This window comes from Camelina sativa, chromosome 1 (assembly GCF_000633955.1).
Source record: "Camelina sativa cultivar DH55 chromosome 1, Cs, whole genome shotgun sequence".
Taxonomy (NCBI): domain Eukaryota; kingdom Viridiplantae; phylum Streptophyta; class Magnoliopsida; order Brassicales; family Brassicaceae; genus Camelina; species Camelina sativa.
In genome coordinates, this window is record NC_025685.1 from 3565269 (window position 1) to 3576636 (window position 11368).

General features: G+C 33.6%; 2 protein-coding genes and 1 pseudogene across 3 annotated transcripts; all 3 read left to right on the top strand.

Moving 5' to 3' along the window:
• On the top strand, positions 532–3493 carry LOC104751672 (myb protein-like). 2 transcript variants are annotated; one of them, XM_010473700.1, is made up of 8 exons: positions 532–747; positions 1094–1269; positions 1438–1489; positions 1584–1641; positions 1912–2006; positions 2090–2193; positions 2278–2406; positions 2493–3493. In XM_010473700.1, exons 1-8 carry the CDS (start codon positions 706–708, stop codon positions 3364–3366), a joined length of 1530 nt encoding a protein of 509 aa, XP_010472002.1. In that variant the 5' UTR covers positions 532–705; the 3' UTR covers positions 3367–3493. The 2 variants fall into 2 exon arrangements, with proteins under 2 accessions (XP_010472002.1, XP_010472076.1); XM_010473774.1 differs by having other exon boundaries at positions 1094–1260.
• On the top strand, positions 4276–5341 carry LOC104703953 (annotated as a pseudogene).
• On the top strand, positions 10138–11096 carry LOC109131130 (F-box/kelch-repeat protein At4g23580-like). The gene has a single exon (XM_019241811.1). It carries the CDS (start codon positions 10284–10286, stop codon positions 11094–11096), a length of 813 nt encoding a protein of 270 aa, XP_019097356.1. The 5' UTR covers positions 10138–10283.

An 11368-nucleotide genomic window follows, 5' to 3' on the forward strand; every position in this document is an offset into this window, starting at 1 on the left:
GTATATATATTTTTAAAATTAAATATATTGTGTCGGTCCAGACAACATAAATTTTGCTTTGTTCTTTTGGGCCTTTGGGTTATTTTTCAGCCCCATTGAGTCATCTCAAACTGAATCCGACGTTCCAGAGTTAACTGCATCGCATACGTATGTGTTAAATGGGGTCAACGGATAAGCTACGAGTGCCGTTTGAAGTTCAAACTTCCGTTTCTGAGGTTAACTCTCTACCGTTAACGTCCGTTAATACCTTTTAGCCTTTTCCAACTTTTCCACTTTCCAAATAAATTACGTATGACGGCGTTATTACAATTTAGCTCGGTTTGGTTTGGTTGACTAGTCCGTTGGTAATGATATGATCAAAATAATGTCTAGTTAATTGAAATAAACCGGAGCCGGTACAGAGAGAATAGGTTACATAAGGTAAAAAGAACGGCAAGTAACGGTGTGACGTCAGCTGAAGAAGTATTCGTTATAATAGCCAGAGCTAATTTAACCCCTTTTTATTTTTTTATGTAATATTTTTATTTTTTCTTTGTTTCGATCAAGTCTTCTCTCTCTCTCTCTCTCTCTCTCTCTCTCTCTCTCTCTCTCTTTCTCTCTGGTTCAACGGGCAAAGTATTTTTCGAATAAAGTTTTGGTTTTTTTAACGTTCCTTTCTCACCTTCTTCCTCTTCTGGTGGCGAATTCGTATATCTGTATATCTCGATGAGCTGCAGTTTGAATCCAGCGGCTACTTGTCCAGATGAGGTTAGTTTTTTGTGTATAACGAATCTGACTTTTTTTTTATTTAAGGGTTTTGTTCTTCTGATCAGATTGTAGTGAAATTGAGTTTATGGTTGTTTGGCTCTGATTCTTAAACGAATCCCCACTTTCTTGAATATAGGGCTTTTTCTTTAATTGATTTATGTGATTGGAATTGTTATAATAAACCCTAGATTTTTTTTTTTGTGTTATGGTTGGTGGTTTGCTGAATTACTGATTTGTGAGATGTGGGTTCTGTTTGCTTTGTGTTTTACGAATTACGATGATGGGTTTGTTATTATTCTAGGGTTTTCTCTGATAATTCTTATCAAATTCTTGATTTTTTTTACAGATGGATCTTCAGGAAGAAACAGGTGAAGTGAAAATTGAGGATAAGTGTGTAGAAAATAAGCAGTCAACACCTGCTTCGTGCTCTTCTGTATCTGAAGGCAGTGCAGGTAGTTCCCACAAGTCTCCTCCTACTGTTGCAAGTCCTGCCACAGCATCACCAGCTCATAGGTACCTCGGGTTAGTTCTTCTTCTTTTTCTGTATATCTTGAGTCGAAATGGCTTTTTGAAGTATCTCTACAGCACTCGTTTGCCAATTTAAAATACATTAACTCCTTTGTTAAACTGGTGTTTGTAATGCTTACTTTCTTCTATAGGAGATTGATGTTGATAAATTTTGCTATGCAGGAGGACGAGCGGCCCTATAAGGCGAGCGAAAGGCGGGTGGACTCCTGAAGAGGTTAGTATTTGACTAGTGATTGCTTTGACCTATATTAATTGTGGGTCGCTAGTTCGAAAATCAAGATGAGAGTTTGTCTTACTTCATAATGCAGGATGAGACATTGAGACAGGCAGTTGGCACTTTTAAAGGGAAGAGCTGGAAGAAGATTGGTAAATGTCTTATGTCTGTTTGATTCTAGTTCTCGTTACAACATTACAGAGATTTTTGGTTGGAGTCTTGTCTGAAGTTGTAGATATTTCTAGATGCCTACTTGTTTACTGTTCAAACTATTTTCTATCTAGTTTTATGAATTACCCTTGTAGATTAACTTGATCATCTGAGACATTTATGTTTATTTCCAGCCTTTCTCAAAGCAGCTGGTTCTGTGAAGCATTTAGTATTTGTTCTTATTGTTTGGATTGGTTTATTTATTTTTGCAGCGGAGTTTTTCAATGATAGAACTGAAGTGCAATGCCTGCACCGGTGGCAGAAAGTTCTAAATCCGGATCTTGTTAAGGGACCTTGGACACAAGAGGTTCATTCTGTTTCTGAATCAACTAATTGTTTGGCTATCTTTTTAAGTGAAGTACGAAGGCTTAACATTTTCTTGTTTTGCAGGAGGATGAGAAAATCGTTGAACTCGTTCAGAGATACGGGCCTGCGAAATGGCCTGTTATTGCACAGTCTTTACCAGGTCGAATTGGGAAGCAATGTCGAGAAAGGTGATTAATTCATATGAGCCAAGCATTTTTTTTTTCTTATAGTTATTTTGGAAGCTTTAATGTGTTCATATGATTTGTATGCAGGTGGCACAACCATTTGAATCCTGATATTAACAAGGATGCTTGGACCTCAGAGGAAGAAGTAGCTCTCATAAATGCTCATCGAATCTATGGAAACAAGTGGGCTGAAATAGCCAAGGTCTTACCCGGCAGGTATATATTTTTCAATCGAGTAAAAGACTTTAGAAAGCCTAGCTTCTGGTTATAATAAAAAGCTTACTAGAAATTTGATGATGCAGGACTGATAATGCAATAAAGAACCATTGGAATAGTTCGTTGAAAAAGAAGTCAGATTTCTACTTAGTCACTGGTAGGTTACCACCACCACCAACACCAAAGAACGGTGCTCCTGATAGTGTAACTAAACGTTCATCATCTGCTCAGAAAAGGTGTTCTGATTCAGTAACTCAAATCCCATCACGAACTACAGATGTAAAGAACCCTGATGAAGGTGGAAATGGCCAATTAAAATCTTCTGTTCCGCTTGAAGAAATAGGAGCTGCTTCAAGAATGAATGGTGTTAATGAGTATGCTTGTTCTCCTCAGTTTCTTAACCCAGAGCCATTGCCAGAGAATGGTGGAGTTGCAAAGAATGGTTATCGTCTCTACTACAAGCCTCAAACAGAGTATTACGTGGCATCAGAAGTGGATACGCAGCGTATGTATGGGCATGATTGTGGTTGCAGTCCAATCGCATCACCAGTTAGCTTCTTCACTCCACCGCCGTGTAGAAATAAGTACAGTAACGGTTCAACTCCAAGAAGTCCTGAATCTTTCCTGAGAGAAGCTGCCAGAACATACCCAAACACACCTTCCATTTTCAGGAAAAGACGACCCAGGGTTGTTGTTCCGGATGACAACACTGCCGCGAAAACAGATGAAGCTAAAGAGGTTGATCAAAAGGTGAACAATGGTAAAGATAGTTCAGAGAGCCCTGACAGTGAAGAGATTCAAAACAATGGATCAAATGCTTACAATTTATCTCCTCCGTACCGGATAAGATCGAAAAGGACAGCAGTTTTCAAATCAAGACAGCTTGAGTTTATATCTGCAGAGGAAGAGAAGGGTGATGTTGAAACCAAATCAGCTGAGCAAGATATGTTGATTGATTGAGACTCTCTCAACCCCCTAGGCTAGGCTAAACAGACTTATTACACGCTTTGGTTTTTTTATAAAAATTTTATATATTTTTGGGATAATGTTTAAAGCTGTGATTAATCCAAAGAATAATTTGCAACTCCTCAAATGAGTTCGGTTTTTATTTGTTATTCAAAAAGGAAATACAAAAAAAAAAAAGGGGGAATATAAAAGAAACAGAGCCAAGTACATATATATGTACTTTATTAATGTGAGTAATACCTTCAACAGCCGCCATGAATGGAGAAGAGCCAAAGACGACGACGACGTATGATGCTGTGAACCATTTAGTACTGTTCTTAATTGTTTGGATTGGTGTATTTATTTTTGCAGCGGAGTTTTTCCAGGATAGAACTGAAGTTCAATGCCTGCACCGGTGGCAGAAAAATTAACTAATGTGTTTGCCTATCTTTTTAAGTAAGTACGAAGGCTTAATAATTTCTTGTTTTGCGAAATGGTCTGTTATTGCACAGTCTTTACCAGGTCGAATTGGGAAGCAATGTCGAGAAAGGTGATTAATTCATATAAGCCAAGCATTTTTTTTTTCTTATTAGTTATTTTGGAAGCTTCAATGTGTTTTGATTTACATGCAGGTGGCACAACCATTTGAATCCTGATATTAACAAGGATGCTTGGACTTCAGAGGAAGAAGTAGCTCTCATGAAACCTCATCGAATCTATGGAAACAAGTAGGCTGAAATAGCCAAGGTCTTACCCGGCAGGTACTTTGCTCTGTTTCTTTATTTTCCTTTCCTTGTTATATATTTTTGGATTAATGTGAAAAAGCTGTGATTAATCCAAAGAATAATTTGCTACTCCTCACATGAGTTCGGTTTTTTTATTGGTTATTCAAAAAGGAAATACAAAAAAAAAAAAAGGGAATAAAAGAAACAGAGCAAAGTGCATAATAATATTGAATCTCTCTATTGAGAACACCTTCCACAGAGCCGCCATGAATAAAGAAGAGCCACGAAGACGACGACGGATGACAATTCTGATGCTTCCTAATGATTTGGTATATAACTGCTTAGCCCGCGTCTCAAGATTGCATTACCCAACTCTTTCTTTAGTCTCCAAGAGATTCCGCCCTCTCCTTGCTTCATCTGAACTTTATCAGACCCGAACCCTTCTAAACCGCACGGAGAGTTGTCTTTATGTGTGTTTACGGCTATGTACCGGCTCTCAGCCACTACGTTGGTTCACGCTCTGTCGGGGACCATCTAACTCCAAAAAGTTTTTGGTCCCGATTTTATCTCCTAGTTCTCCATCTGCATTGTGGTCGAATGCTTGTAATGGTTGGTCCTAACATCTACGCTATTGGAGGGTTAGTGAATAAGAATGCTTCGTCTAGCGTCACGGTCATGGATTGTCGTTCTCACACATGGCGTGAGGCAGCACCTATACGTGTGCCCCGTGTGTTCCAATCTTCTTGCGTCCTTGATGGAAAAATATATGTAACAGGAGGCTGCGAAAATCTGGATTTAACGAACTGGATGGAGGTTTTTGATACGATGGCCCAAACTTGGGAGTTTTTGCAGATCCCTAGCGAGGAGATATTTGGAGGTTCTGAATACAATAGCATCGAATATGAAGGAACTATCTATGTGAGGTCTGAGGACAAGGATGTGACTTACAAGCTTCATAAAGGCAGATGGAGAACCGCAGACTTAGCGATAAATAGTGGATGGGCTCGATCATCATCTCATTGTGTGATAGAAAACGTGTTCTACCGCTCTGCTGGTAAAACGATCGAGTGGTATGATTCGAAAGAAAGATTATGGAAAATTTTGAAAGGTTTGGAAAAATTACATAGGTTAACTCGTTTTGTTCATCTTAACTTGGTGAATTATGGTGGGAAAATGGCAGTTGTGTGGTCATAGTATGTGGTGGCTAGGAAAGAAACAAGGATTTGGTGTGCGGAAATTGTGATTGAAAAACGCCAAAAGAGAGAGATTTGGGGAATGCTGGAGTGGGTTGACATTGTACTGTCCATTGAGTCATATGGTTTAGTGCATGTTCTTGCTAATACCATTTGATGAACATTGAGTCATGATGTAAGGGATAAAATATCACTTTGTTTTGATCTTGAAAAGAACATTTAAAAAGGTAAAATAAAGCATTCCAAAGTACTTGTTTCGAATAAACTGAATGGAAAAAAGTTAGTATATCTTATATAATATGAGAAGATTTTTCTCAACTTCTTCTAATAATAACATGACATCTGACTTCTTATATATCTGACACATGTCCTCATTTTAAACTTATATAATATGAGAAGGTTTTTCTCAACTTCTTCTAATAACATGACATCTCGCTTCTTATATAGCTGACACATGTCCTCATTTTCAATTTAATTCAAAACTATGGGTTAAAGAAACTTAAATAGATCTATCTCAATTCCCTAGCCAACAAGACATAAACTCATTTCAATTTTAATTCAAAACTATGGAGCAAAGACACCAAAAAAACCAAAAAAATAGGCATGTTCCCTAGCCAACACGACTAATTAAAAAAAGATAAATATATTTTTTTCTTGTCCACGCCTCTCTGCCTCTACGAACTTGGCATCATTTCGAAGCATAAACTACATAATCTGAGAAGGTATTAATGTTTTACTTATGGTTGGTTGTCCCTCATTTCTCACATCATCATCAATTCTATCACTTGCTTTATTCTTCATGATCTAATTGGTTAAAAATCACATTATTTCTTATATAGAAGTACTCAGATATATCTTCCTCTATCAAATCTTTAATTATTTAATTTATTTTTGGTTTCTATTATTTAATATTATTTTATAGCAAGAATCTATATAGTTTACTTTGGTAAAAAAAATACGTTTTACAAGAATATATTTCATCTAATTTAATTTATACGATTTGTAAATTCCTCACTAACGTTCCTTTAAATTTATTTACTCTTCGTCTACCAAATCTTTAATTATTTTTAGTTTTTCAATTTAATATTATTTCATAGCAAAAATCTCGATAGTTTACTTTTGTTAACGAAAAAGTAATCTATTTTACAAAAATATATTTATTCTATTTTGTTTTTACGATTTATAATTTTTTCATTTATTTTTTTATCATAACCAGAACTTTATTACTTAACTATTTTTAGCAGTTTCACATGTCAATATTTACTATTTATTAAACTATAATAAAGTAGAGTTGTGAGAAATTGTCATTTGGCACCCCTCTATTTTTTTTAACATGTGTCATTTTTTACAATTTTAATGAAATAAAAAGACACATTATTGCTAATCTAAAACTAAATTTTCTACATACATTTTTTTTAATTTGGGACATTTTCTTTGTTCAGTTTCTTTAGATTACATTTACTTCTCTCAATCAATTATCTTTATGACATTATGGGTGGACGTTTTCTTTTGTTCAAACTGTTCATGTTGCAATAATGCATATGACCAAATTAATTACAATTAATTAATATGTTTTATAAATGTATTTATTGCCGTGAATGAGATTACTCAGAATAATGTGTCAATGAAATTCCTTACAAACTTTAAACAATGTTTAGTATATTATATAAGATCCAATGCTCATATGACTAATAATGAAGAAAACAACCAGTAACTATATATGTGTGTCTTTTCCATCATTTCCCTTGGTATTTTATTTAAAAATAGTTTTTCTTGTGAAGTTTTTAAAATCTTGCAGTATGATGATTAACATATTAATTTCTCTAAGACTATTTAAAGAAATCGTTTATAAAGCCATGTCAATGTTTTTTTTTTGGTATCAGAGTCTTGTCAATATTTATTAGCCTCTTTCAAAGGATTATGTTTTCTGATAGTCATCATTTAAAATTTTTGCAATTTTTTGTAATGCAATTTTTTTAACTTTCAAACTATAGTTGGAAGTCTTAAGTGATGAAGATTAGTCTAATGCTTGACTCCTAAAACACAATCTCTTTTGGCTTTGAACATTCACTCATAATATTATAGTTATAAGTCCTTTAAATTTCTCCTTTTAAGTCCTCTGATCTACAACTACAATATATTTCTAAGATTATTTTTTGTAAATGTGCTTTGCTTTTCATTTTTAAAAGTTCTTTATCCCCATTACAAAAAAAAATTTTACTTTGCATATTGATAAAAAGATTGAGCCTAATTTACCGTGTAATGCATATATACACATATTGTAACCTCAATACTTTCATCATAGACATATGTCAATCATAAAAAATGGTATAAATTATAGTAGATTAACCTGTACAAAAAAGCAAAACTACTTTTATATCGCATTGGTATTGTTTGAGTTGCCAATCATACCTCATGTCTATTTTCCGGTAACACTTACTCCATCCGTCATTATGCCGAAAAAAACTTCCACCATTTCTAATGGTTATCTATATTTTTTTAGTTTGAATTTTATATTTTACATTTAGGGTATAATTTTGAAGAGATATAGTTTAGTATTTAGAGTAAAAATTAAAAGGAAGATGCTATTTTAGTATTTTTAGAATTTATAAATGATTTGCTACATTTAAAACCAAAACTTATTTTTATACAATATGTGAAAATTATCATTCTTTTAACACACTTCATAAATATAAACTTATAAATGTATGTGTTTAAATTCTTTTCAAGGCATATATATAAATAACTAGATTAGGCCCGCGTATTAACGCATATATAAGAAAAATATGTGAAATTTTAAATTGTATTCAAACTATTACTTTTATTTTATTTGATTAAAAAAAAACTGGAGTTAGAATTCACACACTCCATCTTGCAATATATTTTTTTTGTATATTATCATGATAATAAAATTAGATTTTAATTTTATGCACTCAATCCCAATGAGTAACATTTCTAATTTTCATATCAAAAAAAAGTTCAAATTTATTCCTTACTTAATATTTTTTTAAAAAAAATTAATAAAACATAATTCTTAAAAAAAAACTGAAAACTAATTTTTATCTCATATTTGAAAAAATAACAATATCTTAAAAATATTTGTCTCATATTTTGTAATCTTATACGTAATAGTTTTACTACTTGTCCAACTAATTTAAAATAAAACTATACTAACATTATCATAAATTAATCAAAAATTCAAAGACGTTATTTTGAGAAAATTATTTGTTTATGTAAAGGTGAGTATCTACAATCCTTTTTCTGTTAGTATTAATAATTGACAGTATAATTTATTTAATTATGGTATTATTATAGTAGTTAATTGTATAACTTTCTTAATTCTTTTTTTTATAAATTAGTAATTTAAAATTAAAATTAGTATTGTTTTTTATATACATATATGAACTATATTTTTATAGTTATTAAATTGTTTAATTTTTTAATTTCTTATAATTTACAAATATGTTTGTATAACACATAACAAAATCTTTAATTGTTAAAATTGAAAAGTATCGCGATCACATGAATTACTAACTTTGAAAACCAATGTTTATATAATAACATAATATTAAATAAAGCTATCAAATCATTCACCAATTGAAAACTTAAGAAAATTATTTTAATTTTTAATTTTAATTATCTTATTTTTCTTATATTAGGTTAATCACTAATTTTAACACATTAAACCTTTTTATACTTTAATCACTTTTCTGTATTAATTTCTTTTTACTATATGATTATAATAAATAATAATCGTAATTAAATTGCAAATATTTTCCTTATTAATTGCACATATTTTCCTATTGAAATTAGTAATTTAATAGATAACTTTCCTAATAGAATTAGTGATATGATATATTACTTTTGGTTTTATATACTTTTCAAAAATATTAATTATAATCTTTTTATATATATAATTGTTTAATTTACCTATAACTATTAAATAAAATTTCTTTTTACACATGTCAAAATATTATTGATATACTTGACACATGTCATGATTATATGAATTACTAACTTTAGAAACTAAGGTTTATATAATAAGATATCATAAACATTTCATATATAATTTAATAAAATTTTATTTTACATACAAAATATTTGATTTTATAACCCACGCATTGCGTGGGTAACTTTCCGGTTATTTTATATAGATACATTAAAGACATATTGGCGCCATGAATTTGACAGCTTAGTCGATTTTTTTATTAGGATCAAGATGAGAGAATCCCACTCTTACTTTCCAATCATTCCAAGAGTGAACAACAACCTTGAACCAGTCCTCTAGTGGATCCCCATCGTCAGCATTTGCTTTCTGATCCTTGTCATCAAAAGAAAGCTCATCATCAAGCTTTTTACCCAACCAGTCTAGCTTAAACCCGGCTCTTGTTAGCTCATTCAACTCCATCTTAGCTTTCTTTAGCTCAGTCTCGGTGAAGCTTTCTGGAGGCTTGTTAAATGTCTCGATAAGACCGAGGGGGGCACTCATGTACGCTGTCTTCACCAATGGGATCTTTGGTATGAAATTTACTGCAATGTCCGGGTGATCCTGTAAAAGGTGAGTCGCTGAAGTAACCTGTGTCAACGAGAGAAAGATGTTAGATGTTAATCATCAAAAAGGGGAATCATCAACAAAAGTTCGGTGTTTCTATTGAGAACACCTTCCACAGCCGCCATGAATAAAGAAGAGCCACGACGACGACGACGGATGACAATTCTGATGCTTCCTATTGATTTGGTATATAACTGCTTAGCCCGCGTCTCAAGATTGTATTACCCAATTCTCTCTTTAGTCTCCAAGAGATTCCGCTCTCTCCTTGCTTCAACGGAACTTTATCAGACCCGAACCCTCCTAGGGCGCACCGAGTGTTGTCTTTATGTTTGCTTACGGCTACATAGCGGCACTCAGCCACTACGTTGGTTCACTCTCTCTCGGGAACCAATCAACTCCACAAAGACGCTGGTCCCGATTTCATCTCCTAATTCTCCATCTGCATTGTGGTCGGATGCTGTAATGGTTGGTCCTAACATCTACGCTATTGGAGGATTAGTGAATGATAACGCTTCGTCTAGCGTCATGGTCATGGATTGTCGTTCTCACACATGGCGTGAGGCACCACCTATGCGTGTGGCCCGTGAGTTCCACTCTGACACATGGCGTGAGGCACCACCTATACCTATGCGGATGTCCCGTGAGTTCCTCCACTCTGCTTGCGTCCTTGATGGGAAAATTTATGTACCAGGAGGTTCCAAAGATCTTGATTTGACGAATTGGATGGAGGTTTTTTATACCAAGACCCAAACGTGGGAGTTTTTTCAGATCCCTAGCAAGGAGATATTTGGAGGCTCTAAGTACTTAACCGCAGTGTATGAAGGAACTTTCTTTGTGAAATGTTTCTACAAGCATGTGATGTACAAGGTGCACAAAGGTAGATGGAGAGCGGCAGACATACTTCTAAAGGATAGTTGGCGTGATTGTCGGTATTCATGTTATTGTGTGATAGAGAACGTCTTCTACCGTTATAATGATAGCAGGATCAATTGGTATGACTTCAATGATAGAGTATGGAAAACTTTGAAGGGTTTTGTAGGATTGCCTAGTTTAACAAGATTCTCTCTGGCTAAAATGGTGGATTATCGTGGGAAAATGGCTCTTCTGTGGGAAGAGCATGTGTTTGTTGACAACCGTAAAGAGACAAGATTCTGGTGTGCGGAAATTGCGATTGAAAAACGCCATAAACAAGAGATTTGGGGAGTGGTAGAATGGTCAGGCGTTGTGTCTACAACCAATAAGCCATATAGTTTAGCGCTTGCTACTACCATCTGATGGATATGAGTCATGCATGATTATGTTAATCATTAAGGAATATGATCACTTTTGTTTTCATTTTTTTTTTCTTCTTTCATGAATGATCCTTTTTCTAACCGCTATGTATGGTCGAGATGATCCTTTTTAAGTCATTAAACCATATACCAGAAAGTGAATTATGTGTAACACAAACTCTAAAGGATCATAAATAACGCTTGAAAGTGAGACAAATTAGATAAGGATCATAAATAACGCTTATAAGATAATTTCTCAAGCAGAGCACAAAAAAA

Bases quoted from the DNA above. Each gene is read 5' to 3' on its own strand.
- LOC109131130 (XM_019241811.1), top strand. From the start codon at position 10,284: ATGGTTGGTCCTAACATCTACGCTATTGGAGGATTAGTGAATGATAAC.
- LOC104751672 (XM_010473700.1), top strand. From the start codon at position 706: ATGAGCTGCAGTTTGAATCCAGCGGCTACTTGTCCAGATGAG. The intron at 2,007-2,089 runs GTTCATTCTGTT...CTTGTTTTGCAG, and splicing joins AGGGACCTTGGACACAAGAG to GAGGATGAGAAAATCGTTGA. The intron at 2,194-2,277 runs GTGATTAATTCA...ATTTGTATGCAG, and splicing joins GGGAAGCAATGTCGAGAAAG to GTGGCACAACCATTTGAATC.